Genomic DNA, 19,462 nt, shown 5'->3' with positions numbered 1-19,462 from the left:
GTAGTGGTTTCATGTTTTTATGGCGCAGAATTTTTTGGATTGATATTCATGTTTTTTTCTTTTTTAGGTTTATTTAGAGCGTTAGCAATTAAAAAAAAAGAAAGAAAAAAAAAGTACATTATATACATATAGCCCACAATAACGTTTGTATACAAACCACTAAGGAAGGGGTCAATTCTCGAGGCAAGGAGAAATCCAGATCATTGACGTAGGATATGGGCCAGATTGCCCCATGGACCTATTCAAGGATACCCCCCACCAGACAGACTTGTCTTCAAACTAATTGTAGCTTAAGAACTACAAGTCCCATGTAGCTCCGAGCCAACCAGCGATCCCGAATTGGACGAACACCAGTAAAGACGTCTGCGATTGGTGAAAGAGGAGCCATGTTTCAGCATACGGTATCCGCTGTGTTGATGTGGTCGTAGGGGCTAGCCGGGTAGTTGATGGGTTATTATTAATCAAATAATCCCCGTTGAAATTCCGAAAACGATTAACATTTAGACCGGCAATCTATACCGTTATGCCGGTTCATGCCCGGGAGAAGAAGGAGAGTAATCACGAGGAAATGGAGGTGGATTTCCCCGAACAAGACGGCAGCAGCACAGACGAAGAGGACACGGTTAGCTCGTCCGTGTCTGAAGATGGAGACACTTCGGGTGAGGGGCTCTAAAAACGACCATGCACAAAACATGTCGCAACCCACAAACATATAAACATGTTCATCTTGAATAAAAATGCGTGTCATGAGTTTCAGTACAACATTGTGGTGTCACTAGATGGAAATTGCTTCCCTGCAACACTTATGTTTACTGTACAGACAAAGACAGCTGAAATGTTGATTGCCTATTAGAAAACACGTGTGAAACATTTAAATGACGTCCCTAAACAGAGATGGACGACGAGGACTGCGAGAGGAGAAGGATGGAGTGTCTGGATGAGATGACCACTCTGGAGAAACAGTTCACCGACCTCAAAGAACAGTACGTCCCGTAGACACGTTGTCATCTCCCTAGCAACAGGAGCAACACGGTTTGCTCTCAGTGTCCGAAGATGGATGACCATATCCTGCATAATCTCTAAATTTAGAATTTGTAATTGTTACCGGGGAAGAACGATAGGTCCCCAATAGGTCCCCATGCTGTTACGGCGGACCTAAGAGTTTGCGTACTTTCTCAACATAAATTTCAAACTGCGACTTACAATGTATGACATAATGACAACAATAATGACACGTATCTAGGTTCACTGTCTCGTTAACAATAAAGTAATAAAACGGCTATTAGGAACGATAACAGTAATGGCTTTTATATATTTGATTGACATTGAAGTGGTCTGTTTCTTGTCGACCAGGTTGTACAAGGAGCGTCTGAGCCAGGTGGACATCAAGCTTCAGGAGGTGATGGCCGGCTGTGCCCAAGAATACCTGGAGCCTCTTGCCAACCTACAGGAGAACATGCAAATCCGCACCAAAGTGGCCGGTAGGACCAACCGCCCAACGACTATGAAAACCACATGGTTGTACCCAGAATATTTTGACCTTGCTTCAGGTCTTTCTGCATCCCCTAAGCAGACTGAAACTCCATTATGTTAGAAGAGAGAATATTTCCGAACGACCCTGAACAACCTAGTTGTGTTTTGGCCCACAAAACAGGACCAATCACAACGCATGACACAATCTATTGTCGGCCCCAGCAACAACAGCTGCTGGCTTGTATGACACTGTCCAAGATCACTTGTAGATTGCAAGTGCATGTTGTAATAATAACCAATTCATTATCAACTAAAAGACTGAAAGATCAGCTGTTTATCACATTTATGTTTCGGAAGTTGTGTAGGTACATGTACAAGTGGTGTATCCTCTGCTCCTCTGCAGGGATCTACAGGGAGCTGTGCCTGGAGTCTGTGAAGAACAAGTACGAGTGTGAGATCCAGGCGGCGTGCCAGCATTGGGAGGTAGGCCTCCCCAGACCCCTACAATTAACCTCTCCCCTCTCCCAGATTCACCTCGGATGAACCACGTTGTTCTCCTCCCATCCCCACCGTTGCTATGTGGGTGGGAACGCCTGCTGTTGGGTCAGGGGTCCGGTTGTCCGGTCGTCTGTGTCTTTTTAAAAATATATTTGTTACCTGCGGTTGCAGTAGGCTGCAATAGTACAGACTGCAGTTGGGTTTCGTTCCATCATATTACTTGTTTATAGTCTGCAGGTAGGAGTCCATACACAGCCAGGGACGTGTGTGTGTGTGTGTGTGTGTGTGTGTGTGTGTGTGTGTGTGTGTGTGTGTGTGTGTGTGGTTTATTTTCATTTTGCGGCAATATGTGTCATGCACGTAGAGATAGGTAACGGGAAATAACAGTATCTGAAATCTTCATGCTGATAGATAAGGTGCTGTCCTGTCCCCATAATGATCCCCTGTATGGTCTTTGGATGTGTACGTTTTTTAACATGTTACAGGAATACACACACACACACACACACACACACACACACACACACACACACACACACACACACACACACACACACAGGCTTTGACTTTTGCCCAAAAATCATATTCGAAGTTTGTTTGTTTATTAATATTTATATTCGAATATTTATTAATAATATTTTGACCATTAAATGCCTTCAGTAAGACCTGGATTGGGCTTCGCAAGGTTTGTTTACTGGCGTTGCTATGGTTACTGGTCTTGCGTGTTCCAACGGTTTATTAGGTTTCTAATAAATCGCTGTCTAATCAATACTTCATTCACTGCCTCTTCCGTGGTCATTTCAATATTATGAATAGACTGCGTCGAGTTCTCCGACGTCTCTCCCTCTTGGTCTGCCCATAACAGGTTCGAACATTAAGGGCTGCCTAATATTCGTTAGAATTTAGATTTATTTTTTGATATTCGAATTATATTCGAATAACGAAGTTCGGAGTCAAAGCCCTAACACACACACACACACACACACACACACACACACACACACACACACACACACACACACACACACACACACACACACACACACACACACACACACACACACACACACACACACACACACACACACACACACACACACACACAGAAGGGCTGAAGTCCCTGGCTGTGTATGGACTCCTACCTGCAGACTATAAACAAGTAATATGATGGAACGAAACCCAACTGCAGTCTGTACTATTGTTATGCAAGCGTATCCATAGCATGTCATACATCTATCCACATCGACCAGAAACATCAGAGTGCGGGCATCAGTCGGGCAAATGCAGTCAAAAATTTTATAACGGTTTAACGGAAAATGATCACAGTTATGGTATATATTACAGTAGGACACTGGGAGGTGCTAGAATGCAGGAAAACTATTTACTGACATCGCTGGGTGCTTATGTCAGTAGGTAAAATAAGGCAAAATATATGCAAGTGTCAAGATAGTTCATGCAGTGTAGTTCAATGACATGTGTCACTCACTCACTCACTCACTCACTCACTCACTCACACACCAAACGGGAAGGACATGGAATTGGTATAAAAAATGTTAATGAAGGCTCTGATGATGAAGACTGATGATGATGCAAACTGATGATGAAGAATCATCTGATGACGATGACGGCCCCTATAGTGAGGATGACAGTGATGAAAGCTCATGTGATGGTGATGAAGGCTCCTCCTCCTCCTCAGAGCGAGAAGCTGCTCCTTCTGGACACGGTCCAGAGTGAGCTGGAGGAGAAGATCCGCCGGCTGGAGGAGGACCGACACAGCATCGACATCACCTCAGGTCAGGCCCCCACACGACCACACCCCTGTTCCACATCACACACCTTAACCCACACCCAGGGGCCAAAGGGTCGTCTAGGGGACCGGTTGACACGCTGTCATTACCATACCAGCAGTATTGAATGCTCTGGGACCAACGATAGTCCTTGCATCGTCTCTTTAAATGAGTTTGCAAACATATTACGATGAAAAAGAGAAGAGGGAAGAGTTTGACCCCCAGCTGAAAGGTTCTGGGTTTGATTCCCTATGTCCATGGTCTTCCTTGCAGTGGCATTAGGGGTGTAACGGTACACAAAAATCTCGGTTCGGTACGTACCTCGGTTTTGAGGTCACGGTTCGGTTCATTTTCGGTACAGTAAGAAATCTAAATGCTAAATATAAATGTGCTTCATAACATGTGCTTCAAGTTGTTCATAACACACTTTTGTGATTTTTACAATAGGAACATTAGACAATACAAAGCTAGAATTATGCTCAAAAATATAAAGATTCTGAAATGTAGAATAAATAACATTGGCTCAGACAGTTTTTTTTTAAATGTATTATCTAATGTGCAACAATGAACAATTGCAACACTAAACAGTTTCAAGTTGCCCCCCCCCCCCCCCCCCCCCAATCTTTAGCCCTGATGACTTTCACTCAATCTTTGTTTTTTGCCAGAAAAATCAGCTTATCCACATTATTTGCAGGATAATAATACCCAAAATTTGAGTGTACATACATTGTACCCCATTGATATATATATTAACATATTAATATATATATAATGTCAAAATATATATCTATGTTGTACCCTACATGTTACTCCCGTATACCACAATGCAATGCGGTCGTGTTTTTCCGGAGGAGAAGAAGAAGCTGAATAACCGCGAAAACGAATACATTTAATGAGTCTCCTGCTTTCGTTTAGAAATGTCAACAATTTATTTGGGATTTAACATAGAATATTTAACATTCAAAATTAATTTAAAAAAACTTGAACAAGGAAATGTAACATTCAACATCAATACAACCTCCAGCTTTCCTCGTGAGTGCCCAGTTTGTTTACATGATGTGGTTTCACCTGTCTGCGTCACAGAAATACCCGGTGCATTTACTGACGCAAATGACGTTTAGAAATGTTCAGCGTAGTGTCCGAATTCTCGTTTGTTCGTTCCCTAAATAGTGCACTATATCAACACTATATAGGGAATAGTGAGTGAGTGAATAGGGAACGGTTTCGAACACAGCTACAGTGTGCGCAACTGTGCATGTGCGGCCGCAGCATGTTCCACACATGCGGTCCTCTACTTAATATGTCCGTATGGAAACTCGCCGAAACGGTGCAATACAAATACATGTACCGTTACACCCCTAAGTGGCATGCCCGGATAATGTGGTTCTCTAACTGTACGTCCACACCAGGAGCGACCAAAGCGTCAAAGACGCTTTGGTCGCTGCGAATTTTCGCTGCGGATTTTTCTGTACGCTTTGGTCGCTCAAGTCGCTCATGACGTACAATTCAATTATGCAGACGCATTTAAAGGAGCCGTATGCGTTTAGTAGGCCCTACAGACAGCCATATCAAATATTGAACTCTCCCATACACCTTGGCCATATTGCCGAGACGGTTTTGCTTGTTCGATAAAGTGCTTCGACAACAAGTAGGACAGTGATTCCCCCCAATATAAAAATCCTAAAATGTAGGCTAATTACAACCGAGAACAAAAAACCCTGCGTGCTGTAGTAGTTGAAATATGTTTCACTGATCTGGATCTGCAAATCATGATCTGCACTCATTCGTCGCATTCAAAACAAATAGACGTTAGCGCACATGGCTAATTTGCATACGTGCACAGGACTGGTTGGCTCCGCAAGGCAAATAATGGAACATATCTATCTATCTAGGTCTTTCTGTCTATCTATCTATCAACGCGTGTCTAGTTTTAATGTGATGTATTGTGTGTATGTCCAGTCAGACTTGTTCTGTGTGGTCTTGTAGGCTACTGTCCTGTGTGGAACGAACCACCTAAATGGATTCCCGACGATTTGTGTCGTTTGGTATTAATAAAGACTTGACTATCTATCTATCTAGACTATTTAATTAAAAATTATTCACCTCAGGCTCCGTGAATAGTGGGGAATAGAGGGATAAAAGACAAGAGATATATCCCTTGTCATTTATCCCTCGTCTTGTCGATTAGTTTGTTTATGTGACGGTTTTGTTTAAAGCATGCTACACGCGATTGGTTGGTTAGATTGGTGGCATGTAGAGCAAATTATAATGATTCCCGCTTAAATACGAACGTTCTAGATGTAGCCTATAAATTCACCCGCTTATCATCACTTGATATCCAAACCACTATGGCGTTTCGATCTCTGAACTGAAAAAGGGTGGGTTCGTACAACACCGGGTGCCCAGTTACAGCCGCGATTAATACTTCAGCCGACATTTTGTTCAGTGAGTGAATAAAGGTAGGTAGGAACCAAAGTGCCTGCCGATGTTCCCTGGGATCCACGCAAGCGAAGAGCGTCTACATTCCGATTGGCTGTCAGTGTTTGGTCGCTGAAGCGAATAATAGTCATTTGCATAAAGTTAAAAAGTTTTCAACTTCTTTTTGACGCTCTGGTCGCTCAACTTTGGCCGCTGGTAGCGTTGGTCGCTTTGGTCGCTTTGGTCGCTCTTGCCCATAGAAAGTGAATGACTTCCGGCGATTTGGTCGCTCAATTCGCTTCTGGTGTGGACGGACAGTAACAATGTTTATGAATGTACCCACTACCCACTCTATGATAATCCTTCTGCCAACCATTCACCACCATTCACCAGCACAAAACATTTTGGTGACGGTGCTAAATTGAAATGAATATAAAAGAAGGATTGTTATTTGTAACATTAAACAGCAAGAGTTCAAATACGAATAAAGCTTTACCAAACTTAGAGTATTAAGGGGGTATTCAAGTTTTTATGTGGTGGCTTTTTTTTTTTTTTTACACCTGTTCAATTACAATATTAGAACAACTAAAATTGTACAAGTACCTTATGTGTACCCCCATTCGATAAACACTGCCCTAACCCCTACTGGCTCTACAATGAACTTTAAACTAATTCAATAACTGTAACTGTCCTTTTAGGTTACAGCTGAATTACCTAATAGTCAATAGATTTGAATGGCAATTGACACACAGGATACTGTATCAATATTTTGACTGTATCTCCCCTGAGACGAGGTCTGTGTTTTACAGTGGAAGCTGGTTCTGCTTGTGTTGTTCACAGAGCTGTGGAACGATGGTTTGCAATCCCGCAAGAACAAGAAGAAAGACCCCTTCTACCCTGTGAAGAAGAAGAAACCTGTCGTCGTGTCTGATATCCTTGTCTCACCACGCTGACATTTTTGTAAAAATAATAATGTAAATGTTTTTTGCTAACCAACCCTTCAATGACAATGAAAATTCGGCCCCTCCCTCAAGCATTACAGTATTACATTATTATTATTAACATTAGCTCCATCATGTGAGAGATAATATCCTTCAAGGCTAAGACTAACACCTTATTGCTTTGCTTTACCGCTGGTAAAGTATATCAAGTATTGCCGTTTATTATCAGTGTATAGGGGATTCTGGATCCCAGAATCTCGAACGGTGTTTGATGATACAGTGTTGGCCTTAACTCTTTGAATCACGTCCATATATTGTTTACATGCTGCAAGATCTAGACATCCTAGAAGACTGGACAGCCATAAGAAAGGTATTTGGGATTTGTGTGAAGGTAGAAGAAAAGTTGGGTTAATACGTAGCTCGAAAAGGGGATTGAATTCACAGCATAATCTGAGGGTCGGCTTTTTGTTATTTTTCTTTTCCAGGCGATGGCGTCCCTAGCCCCACATCGTGTCAAGGTTGACGGTACGAATCCCACATATTCCGTTAAAATCGCATGCGTAACCTGAGTTCTGATTACTAAATGAATCGGCTCAGGATCAACATCCAAATGATTCTGGCGTCAAATGGGCCTCGCCACTACCAACGTCCTCTAGACTGTGGTGCGACTAAACAAGGTTTTCTCCTCCGCACATGCCTTCGACCCATTGTGATCTACCGTTACTTACAGAAAAGACTGGATGGTTCAGTTTTTCTGCGTGTCACATTCTATGTATGTGACATTCTAGATAATGTATGGGATGGCTACAACTGATCACATACCTGTCTCATTGATGTTAAATGTTGAAAGTTTACCTGAATTGTCCAGCTATGATAACCATGAACCAATAGGGAAACTAAATTGGGCAAGAATGACAGAAAAGGACCTCTGGCATTACAAGTCATTGACTGATAAGGGTTTAAGTTATGTTGATATCCCATCTGATGCTTTCCAATGTGATAACATTAACTGTAAGAACCAGAATCATAGTAAAGATCTGTGTATAATATATGAGAAGATTGTGAACTGTCTTATCCGTAGTGGTAAGCTTTTTTGCAATAATAGCTGTAAACAACATAACGTCAGACCAGGATGGAATGAATGTGTCTGAACTCCATGCAGAGGCCAAAGAAGCTTTTAAAACCTGGGTGTTATCAGGGAAAGCTAGACATGGGCCTGAATGTGAGCGTAAGAAACAGGCAAATGCAAGATTCAAGTATGCTGTACGCTTTATTAAAAGAAATGAGCAGGCTATGAGGGCTAACTCCATGGCCAAAAAGCTTCAGCAGAATAATGCCAATGATTTCTGGAAAGAAGTTAAGGTTATTAATAACAGTAAGGTGCCCTTGCCATCTAGTATTGCTGGGATCACTGGATCTGAAAATATTGCAGAACTTTGGAGAAAACATTATAGTGACATTTTTAATTGTGTTAAGAGTGGGGAATTTAATGCTGGAAAAGTTCTTATTAATGATAGGGTGATAATTAGACCTGATGAGGTGTGCTATGCCATTGAGAAGCTGACTATGAACAAAGCATGTGGTCTCGACCAGATAACAGCAGAACATCTAAAACATGCTTGTGGTAGAATACCTGTCTTGCTTGCTATGTGTTTTACTGGTTTGTTAATGCATGGAATACTTCCTGACTCTATGTTGTCTGTATTGTTAGTGCCTGTGATCAAAGTCAAAACTGGGAAAATCTCTAGCATAGAAAACTACAGGCCAATTGCTCTGGCTAGCATACTGTCTAAAGTTTTAGAAATAATTATTTTAGATAGGCTTAGTGAGTATGTGGAAACCACTGACAACCAGTTTGGTTTTAAAAGTAAACTTGGAACAGATCATTGTATATATGCACTTAAAGAAGTCGTAAGTAAATACAGACGACAGAACTCTACCATGTTTATGTGCTTCTTAGATGCATCAAAAGCATTTGATAGGATTAATCATGGTAAATTGTTTGTCAAACTCCAAGAGCGAGGGGTTCCACCTTACCTGATAAGGATTTTAAAGTTCTGGTACACGCAACAAACCATGCAAATTAGATGGAGTAGTTTATCTGTACCCTTTCAAGTCACTAATGGGGTGAGACAGGGTGGCATTTTATCACCTGTCTTCTTCAATGTTTACATGGATGATCTTTCGAAGAAGCTTAAAGAGTAAGACTGGATGTATGGTGGGAGAGAGTCTTATCAACCACCTCATATACGCTGATGATTTGGTCATCATGTCTCCATATAGTGCTGGGCTACAACAACTGCTTAAAGTGTGCTCTAGCTACGGAGTGCAATATGACATTAAGTTCAATCCTAAGAAGAGCGTTATTATGATTGCTAAAACTAAGGAGGATCAGAATCAAAAGTTTCCTTTATTCTTACTGTCTGATCGTACTCTAGAGGTGGTTAAGAAGGTAAGGTATTTAGGTCACATCATCACTGATGATCTGTGTGATGATGATGATGTCCAGCGCCAGTGCTGTAAGCTTTATGCACAGGCCAATATGTTGGCACGCAAATTCCATATGTGCACAGAAGATGTTAAAGTAAGTCTTTTCAGAGCCTACTGTACTCCATTTTACACAGCTCAGCTCTGGTGTAAATATAGAACAGCAAAATTGAAGAAACTACAGGTAGCGTATAATGATGCGTTTAGGATCCTCCTTAAGCTTCCAAGATGGACAAGTGCTAGCTCTTTGTTTGTGACTAGTAATGTCCCCACCTTTCATGCTGTATTAAGGAATTTTATGTACAAATTTATGTGTCGACTTCTAGAGTCAAAAAACAAACTAATAATTGCACTCACTGACACTAAACAGAGTGATACAAGGTACTCCTCTGGGTTGTGGAAACATTGGAATCGATGCTTATATTTATTTTAATCTGTGTGACCTCGTATTTGTATTGTCATGTAATTTGTATTCTTGTCTTGTAAATGGAACTTCGAGTCCGGAATAAAGTATTCATATCCTTTCCTGATCTTTATTGACAAACCAACTTTGACATCCCACGGCTCCCCCTCACCCTCATCTCCATCTCTCTCTGTGATCCTCGCCCAGGCTCCGCCTCTCCGGTGGTCGCCACGGCGAAGGCGGAGCGGCCGCACCACGTGGCCCGCTCCGAGGACGGCCGCCTCTTCTACGACAGCCAATGGTACTGCAGAGGACAGTCCATCTGCATCCACCGCAAGGACGAGCACCCCGCCAGGTAGTGTGTGTGTGTGTGTGTGTGTCTGTGTGTGGTGATGGAGGCCTGATGAACCCAGTTGTCTTCCCTCTCCATATATTAAAGCAGGGCCATGACCCATGGTTAGGGTGGAAAGGTATTGGGTTCGATCCCCAATATGCGCAAGCCAGCCTTCAGCCACAGGCCTTCAAACCGGCTCTCCCTGTTTGATAATGACCTGTATCTGAACAGGTGAGTCTCTTTGGAGGCAAACCAAATCAGGAAATGACCAAAGAGTCAAATGTGTTTCAGGTTCCGTGGGATCAAAAGGTTAAAGACCTTCTTAGTTGCGAAGGTGTCTGTGTTTGGGGTCACAGGTTGATTGCAGTGCATGTGTGTGTCAGTCTGTTTGCCGTGTCTACATATTTAATGTCTGGGTCGTAGTGCTGTGGGGGAAGTACACTCGCCTCTGATAGGCTGTCTGTCCCTCTGTTTACCTGGCTGTCTGTGTGGCTCTGTTTGTCTGTCTGGCTGAGGGTTTGCATGTGTGATGAGGCTCATTCGTGATCCTTGACACTCAGAGGTCAACGGTGGCCGTAGTGTTAGCATAGTGTGTGTGGATCCATTAGCCTATGAGCATCTGTGCAAAAGATTTCACACGGGGACTTTGTCTCCTCGTGATTGAGAGGGTAGGAGGGAGTGCGGTGAAAATTTGTACGTATGATGAGGTGCGGTGAACTAATGTTTAAATACAGCTAAATATATTTGATATTGATAGATCTAACCCTAGATTTTTCATTTACATTTACATTGTTGTGAAGCCATATTGTGTTCATTTTGTCTTTTTTAACTTTTTTTAATCTCTTTTCACGACTGTCTTTCTGTACTTTTTACTGTTACACCCACGCTTCCCTTCTGGGATTATTAATACCTTTTTATCATATCTTTCAACCCACTTCAATCATTCTTTTTGTTTTATCTAATTGTTTGGATTGAACAGAGCGTGAACCATGAATGTTATCGTTTATCAGATACGGTTTTGATCTTTCGGCTCTCTTTTTCTCTCTCATCCCCTTCTCTCCCTCTCTCCCTGCAGCGCTGTCATCACCACCATCCACCACGACGAGGTGTGGTTCAAGCGGCTGGACGGCACCAAGTCTAAGATCTTCATCTCCCAGCTGCAGAAAGGCAAATACACCATCAAGCACTCCTAGAGCCAGACTGACCCCACCTCTCCCAGCACGGAGGTCGAAATCAAACGCACATACAGATACACACATAGCGTTACCGACACCAACCTGCCCCTTCCTAACCCTCTCCTCACCGTGAGCAAGGAAACGGATCTCCTGTCTTGTGTGCTGTAAATATGTACGTATGTGAATAATGATAGTCATAGTATTAACCGTCCCTGATGCGGTCACAAAGTGGCGTAAACAAGGCGCTGCTGCGAAGCGTAAAGTGCTGCTATCGTAGAAGACAAAAGATTGCGTTTGACAAAAATGCGGGGGGGAAAAACGAACCGACTGGCGTGTTTGTGAAAGTGCGGGGACAGATTCGGGGACAGTGCCTTCTTTGAGACGAAGATGGCGACTCGATCCGTGGAAGAAAGGAAAAACACTTTAACTAAACTATCAACCCAGCCAGGCCTTAGGTTGTACTGTTGTGTGTTCTTGAAGAGTTGATAAAACGGGTAGTTGAGCAAATGAAAAGAGTGTGTGAGTGAGGAAACCTACTGTTGCGCAGTGATGCCATTTGTGTGAGACTACCCGATTGTAGCTCTCTAATCCAATCCTCCTTCTTCTTCCCCTTCCTATCCAGCCCCCACCCATATTACATACCTTCATCATGCATATGCTAAAGGGATTGATCTGTTTTAAAAGTCTATGTAAATGTGTTTAAATAACAGACTAGAACGCCACAAATGAACTGTCATTAGTATGATGACATGAAAACGGGAAGAAAAACCAAGACCGTTCTGACGCTAGAAACGTTCTTTACTATATACTCTATTCTCTCCCTTTGCTTATTTTTAATGAACCTTAGCAGCTTAAGGTTGGCTGTTTCTCTCTTTCTGTGGTATTCATGTTCTGCCAAACCCTTACTCAACCTCAGTGCAGTCATTGGAAAATACCATGGCTGTCTATTGTTTTTGTCTACACTCACCATTTCCAGAACTTTTTGTTGCTTTGTGTAGTTTACCGCGGCAGTCATCCGCCGCTCCGTTCCTGTTCTGGGAATAGACAGAAGCGCTTTAGTCCTTAAAATCTTGCTGGAACAAACAGACATTTTGTTGTACCGGGAGCAGAACCAGGAAGCTCTTGCATGGGCCTCCGTGTTCGTCTCAACCAATGAGGTTCCTTCTGTGAGCCTCGTCACAACTTTTCAACCAATGGGCGACCCCACAGCAGACCTCGCAGTGTACCTGTACACTACCTGTAATCAACACGGACTGGTCCATGGCACTTGTGAATTACGGGGTACCAGGAGAGAAGGGAAATCAAGCGGGAGCTGCGGTCGGTCCCGAATGGATCCTAAATTGGATCTACGTTTTGCTTTTTGTTGTGGAGGGGAATGAGCTGTTTGTGCATGTGTAAATAGAAACATGTGTGGTGTGATGAAGCGGATGATGGTTTTGATATTGTTTGTTTTTAAGGAGTTCTCTGGTTTACCTGCAGACAGTGCATAGGTGCGGCTCAAAGTATTACCCCTTCTACGTGTATTAAAGAATATAAGATGCTTGGGACTTCATGTCCTGAACTCGAAGGTGTCAAAGGTCAGAGATGCGAGAGTGAGTGTCGCCCTAACCTCAGCAGTAAAGTCAAATTTTTATTGAATGTTTTTTAGCAAGGATTTTATCTTTACTTTGCATTTGTCAAAAGAACAATACATATTTTTCTGTTTGTGTTTCAGTTTTGCTGTGGATTTTCCCAATGAGATTGGGAAATACATGTTTCATTGTGCCAATGCATGGACGAATAATAAAAGCTTCATATTTGTCATATGAAGCCTTACTTGTAAAACACGGAAACAGTCGCTATTATTTTCATCTGAGTCAAACACACACACACACACACACACACACACACATTCATTCTGTGATCAACACAAACAAAAATATGATTTTATTATATTGAGGCATGCCCTGCTGTTCATGTGTATTTTTAGGAAATGCAAATTGCAGACTCATCACCACAGAGGAATTAATATGAGGCTGCATTTGGGGCATAATGGTATTAAGCGACTGTATGCAGCTCAAGTCTGCTTTTAACTAAATTGAAAGGCAAAGGCTTTCGATTAAACACTGAAATCATGTATATAATTAAGCAATTTTGTTAAAATTAAAACTTTCTTTATTTCTTTTTTTTTCTTTACTTAACAGAAGTGTACTGTCACAGTGTATTTAGACAAGTAGCTAGGCCATGCAAAATGTATTAACAACATGGAAAAGTGTTACTACAAAGTGTGGATACTGTTACGGTTAGGAAGAGGTGAAATAGGGTTGGTTTAGGCTTATGCCACAATAAGTACATTCTGTTACTTTGCATATTACTCTAGTTTTCAAGTGTGTGTTTGTGTGTGCGCGCGCAGGGCGTATCCTACTGTAGTGTTCTGTGAGTACCACTGCATCCTGACAATCTACTGAAAGTCACCCCTATAGAGTCCACTGAACCGTAGCCTGGACGTTCCCAGACTCCCAGAAAAGAGGCTTACTTGCTCTTATTTCTTTTTGGAAAAGACGTCCCCCCCCCCCCCCCCAAAAAAAAGAAGCTGAGCTGGCCCTATTTGATAATGGCTCCTTGCTCTGCTGCGCTGTTCAAACATTTCACTCCCTACTTTTTTGCTCCCTCTTCTGTGCCAGAGGGCCACTCAGTAGATTAACACCAGGGGATTGATCCAGGATCTATACTAATGGACGCTTCTTCCTCCTCCTCCTCCTCCTCCTCTCCTTCCATCCTTCCATTCCATGACTGGCCTTCTCCTATACTGCATGCATGCCTGCTGGGGCAAGCCGAAGCTGTCGATGGATCAGATGTATGGGAAAGCATCTGACTAGACTTATTGTATATTGTAAAGCGCTTTGGGTGGCCACTGGTTACAGATAAAGCGCTATATAAATGCAGACCATTTACCATAGACTATTGATCACCGAAATGTAGCCTATGCGTAAGGAACACACTAAACTAATGGGATCGTTAGTGAGATCGAAGGAGTGGTGGGGGGGGGGGGGGCGAAACATGCACCCTGAGAGAAATTGTGATTAAATAAATATCGGCCTCAAAATCTGGCTTAAACTCATCAGGCACGACCTGAGTCAAATTATGTAAGGAAAACAATGTTTTGTATTCTTCAGAAAAAAGGTGTATAAATGAATAAAAAAAACAACAATCTATAATCATTTATAATGATTGCATAATTATATAAATATCTACATTTTTATCCAAATACTAAACCAATCGTATTGTAGATCCATGAACCTGCAGTACCCGTTTTCCGCCAGTAGTTGTCAGTATTGCTCCACACACGGTTGGCCGCAGCGATGCGCTAGAAGGGAGAAGAGGAGGGGGAGGGAGGGGGCTTATGTATCTGGGGCACCCTGCCGCCGAAGCCTTCCAGCTGATGAGAGAGAGAGAGAGGTGCATGAAAAGGACCCCCTCCATCGCAGCGTCAAAGTCAGGAGCAGTAATGGCAAAAGAGGAGGTGTCGTTCTGCACTACACAACATCTCTCTAGAGCATTGTTGGAGCGTGGATGCGTCTGTTATGTGAAGGTCTGCGCTGTGTGCGTGTGTGTGTGTGCGTGCGTGCGAGTGTCCACCCATTCCATTGCTTATCTTACTACCTCCCTTTTTCCTCACCAACGTACGATTACTAGGCTGCGCAGCAAGCGTACATGCACACTTACCCACAGTCCCTCTTCTCTCTGGGATAAAGACGCAACACAACTCAAGCGTTACATGCGCCTAGGCCTGTGACTGTTCGTTATCGACGTCTCGGTACGGTCGCGTTCTAGACCAGTGTTCTCGGTGGTGCGTGTGTTGTGTTGTGTTGTGTTGTGGTGGCCTTGTCCACCTCGTCCATCCATACTTTATGAGTAAGCGGAACTCAAGGGTCATCGGGACGTGTTTACTGCAACACTGGGGCTAATTAGACCGTGAAAGTGTCACGCTGTTCTAAATTACTCATATCCCTGTCCCCCCTGCCTGTTGTCGGAACCTTGCATGTGTTGTGTGTGTCTGTGTGTGCGTATTTGTATGGTTTGTGTGTGTGTGTGTGTTAGAGAGAGAGAGAGAGAGAGGGGTGGAGTGGGGGGGGGGCACTGTGTATATATGTATGTTTTTTTTATGTGTGCAGGGGCGTGCTCAGTTTGATGCTGATTGTGTAAGAGATTGGAAAATGGCACGTACACACACATGGGTTAACATGAAAAACACAAGGCAAGCCGCACAGCGGATAGAGAGAGAGAGAGAGAGAGAGGAAGGAGGATTTCACGTTGGCAACCCACTGCATGCAGGCTGAATTGTTTATTTTTGGCCCAAAGAGGCATCCTTACTCTAAATGACCTCGGTTTGGCCTCCTTTAGACGCGTCCTTACCTCCCCATTAGCATTGAGGCCAGCTAACCAGATGGAGTTGGGTGCCATTTTATCCAGACTCTCCTTGCAACCCATTTTTGGGTTTCTTAAAATAATCCAGCTGTACTGTACATACAGGTGCAAACCCAAGCACGCAAGGAGACCCACACAACCTCTGTTGAAGGATATTTCAGTATATGTATTTGAATAGTAGTATGATTAACCAGTTAATGCATTGTTTTCCCCCACTTCACATCTTTGGCCTAATTACAGCGTTTCCTTATGGTTATGAAATGCCGGAAAGTCCCTTATGAACACGTAATGCGCTTACACTGTCGTATCAAACTGAATGGGGAACAACCAGAGCTGTTAAAAAAGCGTCTTCGAGGCACATCGTGTATCTGTGGCTTTACATAACTCCATGTTTCAGACGGCCTTCTTCATCACAATCATTAGCATGATGCGCTCCTTTTATTCTGTCTTGGCGTTGAGCCGGGACTAATTTGTTACCCGGACAAGCCCCTCTCTGTTAGAACGAAAAAGGAACAGATGCAGAGATCACTCCCGGTGACAACGTCTCGGAATAACAACCAGCTTCATTTTGAAATGTCACCGGCTTTGTTCAATTCTGTTTACTGACAAAAACCTTGTTTTTTGTCCTGACCTGACCTTTTTCTCACTTTACTGGCAGAGGCTTGGATTAAAGGCAGGGGGTCTGTGGTGTCTAGCCTGGGCCCCGTGGAGGGGGGGGGGGTGGATCCCCTATCCCTACCCTCCTTGAGCGGGCCATCTTGAGGCTATGGGTTCATGCACCTGCTCAAGGTTCTGGCTGAGTGAGCGGTACACCCCACCTCACTCATACCTTCATTCAAAGACACACATACATGCATAGAGACAGACGTTCAGACTCCCACACTCCCTCACTCACATAGGTGCTATTGGCAATTACAATCCTAGTGTTGCTTTTATGGGAAACGTATGTGTTTTTCCTACACACACTCACGCACACACACCAACACCCACACACACACACACACACACACACACACACACACACACACACACACACACACACACACAAACTCAAAGGGTGGAAGGCTCTTATGTAAAGAGTTCTACAGGCCGTGGACAGTGAACAACATTAAGCTGAACACAGCCGGTCGACATTTTGTGTGTAATATAATATTACAGGTCTGGCCCATCCCTATGGACTCCTCTGTAGCAGATTTTACCAACAAATATTAGCAATTAATATATTTTGACAACATTGATAATGTACGTTATTTCGTAGCTGTCTACGCACGGTGGATGGTGGCAGTGGATTTCCATTGACAAAGTGAGCTAGTGAAGCTCACTGAAAAATCTAGCTAGTGATGCTAGCTGCTGTAGCTCGATAGTGAAGCCCACTAGGGAATCTAGCTTGCTACACTACCTGGTGAAGCTAGCCACTGAAGTTAGCCTGTGAAGCTCTTCAGTGAAACTCGCTTGTTAAGATTGCTGCTGAAGCTCGCAAGTGAAAAGGGAATATAGATAGTCATAACACTAGCTAGTGAAGCTTGCTAGTGACCCTACCTAAAGAAGCTATCAGGTTAGGACCATCTCCCTCTGTCTTCCCTTCCTCAGCATTCCAGGCTCTGTATGGAAATCTAGTCAAATGTTGCCAACCGGCGTTGCTGCTAAAATGAAGCTACAGCAAGACATGGGCGGGGGCGAGGCAGAGCTCAGCGTCATGGCTCTGATTGGTCCAGGCAGGGCTTTCTGTTGTCCACAAATGCAGGTGGGTCTTGTTTAAATGCGTCCACTGTGCAGGTATTAGAGCGTTCATGTTTGTCTCTTGTGATCATGTCTCTTGGATTTGTATTCAGTGTGTGCTTGGTGTGCAAGCATACACACATTTGTGTGTTGTGATGTTGTCTAATGTTTGTATCTGTAGTTTGTATGTTTATGGATATATATTCGTGTGTGTCTGTTTGTAGTCGGCATGTGTGTGTGTGTGTGTGTGTGTGTGTGTGTGTGTGTGTGTGTGTGTGTGTGTGTGTGTGTGTGTGTGTGTGTGTGTGTGTGTGTGTGTGTGTGTGTGTGTGTGAAGTGCAGACCACCAGCCTCAGAGCCAGGGGAGCAAGGAGACGGGGAGAGTGTGAGGCTGGGCCAAGTCTTTAGCTGCAGTCACCATTGGCTAGGCGCTGTTGACAGGATGCTGACAGTGCAACTTCCCACAAACGGCTCTAGTCCACTTCCTGTTTCGTGTGCTGGCTTGGTGAAACCCCAGCTCACCTCAGAGGAATCCCCCCCCTGCCGGCCTCCAAATAAGAATAAGAATAAGAAACGTAAAAGAAAACCACAGCCTACGGTGTGGCCCTTTTGACGAAGCCCAACCCTGGTGGTTGTTGGTCTGTCGTTTGGAGACTGGCCAGCCCTAATGAGGTTGTTCTGTGTTCATCAAGCCTGTATGTGTTTACTGTCCCCCCCCCCCCCCCCCATATGCCTATATGCACAGGCAGAACAGGGCTCATGTGCAGACACACACACACACACACACACACACACACACACACACACACACACACACACACACACACACACACACAGGAGTATTCATTTGTTCACATGTTCACACACACATGCAGGCATTCATTCATGCATACAGCCTTGCAAACAAACACACGTGCATGGGTTTGCTCGCAAGTAAAAATGTACACAGTGCTTTAATGTGTTTGCCTAACGCAAACTCACACAAACACACACACACACACACACACACATACACCCTTACAGCAAATTATCTCGACATTATCATAGCATCTCAAAGTGGCATCGCTGACCATACACACAAGCACATAAACACACACACACCGAGCTCTTCATTCAAATGGAGGTGGGGGGAGGGGGCACCCGCGGGAGAAAAGAGAGGCAACATGTTCAGTGTTCCCAGGAAGAGAAAGCCAGAGGAAAACACAAGATGGCCGCCGTGGATATACCTCTTCCCCTTGTAAATGACGGAACAAACCTCTTCCCCCGTTGGCCTTTTATCCATAAATACAACCGCTGTATCTGAAGCGCCTAGAGGTGAATGGTAAATCACACGGTGCATTGAAGTGATCTCATCACAACCCCTCTTATGAGAACAGTTACAAAGCCCCCATTCATCTTCATCATCTTCATCCTATACGTACACACCATAGCAACATATTTGACTACTACTAGTACTATGCAGTGATGTGATTGGTCCGTTGGTCATGCCAACGGTTCTGAGTGGGGAGAGGAGTGAGGGAGACTGCTGGCTTCTTTGAGTGGAAGTAGAGCATCTGTAATTCCCTTCAACTGGGAGGAGGAGGAGGGGGGGCTGGTGTGGTTATTGAAGCAGGAAGAAACCGTTGTGGCATGGAGTCTATAGGGTGAAGGGAGGGTGGGGGGGGGGGATCTTAGCCGCCGCTGTCATGGGATAACATTGCAGCGCCTGGTAACAGGCTTAGACTCAGTCTCTCTCTCTCTCTCTCTCTCTCTCTCTCTCTCTCTCTCTCTCTCTCTCTCTCTCTCTCTCTCTCTCTCTCTGAATCTCTAACTTTCTCTTA

The 19,462-nt window shown here is 43.8% G+C and overlaps 2 protein-coding genes across 2 annotated transcripts in view; both read left to right on the top strand.

Moving 5' to 3' along the window:
* LOC132450328 (salivary glue protein Sgs-3-like) overlaps window positions 1-19,462 on the top strand; it is a gene marked incomplete at both ends in the record, with an annotated part of 85,237 nt that overhangs the window by 51,700 nt on the left and 14,075 nt on the right. The window lies entirely within an intron of this gene.
* brms1lb (BRMS1 like transcriptional repressor b) lies at window positions 215-13,340 on the top strand. Its single transcript, XM_060041316.1, has 10 exons — window positions 215-659; window positions 893-983; window positions 1,354-1,481; window positions 1,877-1,956; window positions 3,668-3,764; window positions 7,017-7,106; window positions 7,423-7,487; window positions 7,603-7,642; window positions 10,215-10,362; window positions 11,417-13,340. Exons 1-10 carry the CDS (start codon window positions 524-526, stop codon window positions 11,532-11,534), a joined length of 993 nt encoding a protein of 330 aa, XP_059897299.1. The 5' UTR covers window positions 215-523; the 3' UTR covers window positions 11,535-13,340.

This window comes from Gadus macrocephalus, chromosome 21 (assembly GCF_031168955.1).
Source record: "Gadus macrocephalus chromosome 21, ASM3116895v1".
Lineage (NCBI taxonomy): Eukaryota > Metazoa > Chordata > Actinopteri > Gadiformes > Gadidae > Gadus > Gadus macrocephalus.
Note: the sequence above shows the minus strand (reverse complement) of the source record. Positions and strands in the feature narration are given on the sequence as shown.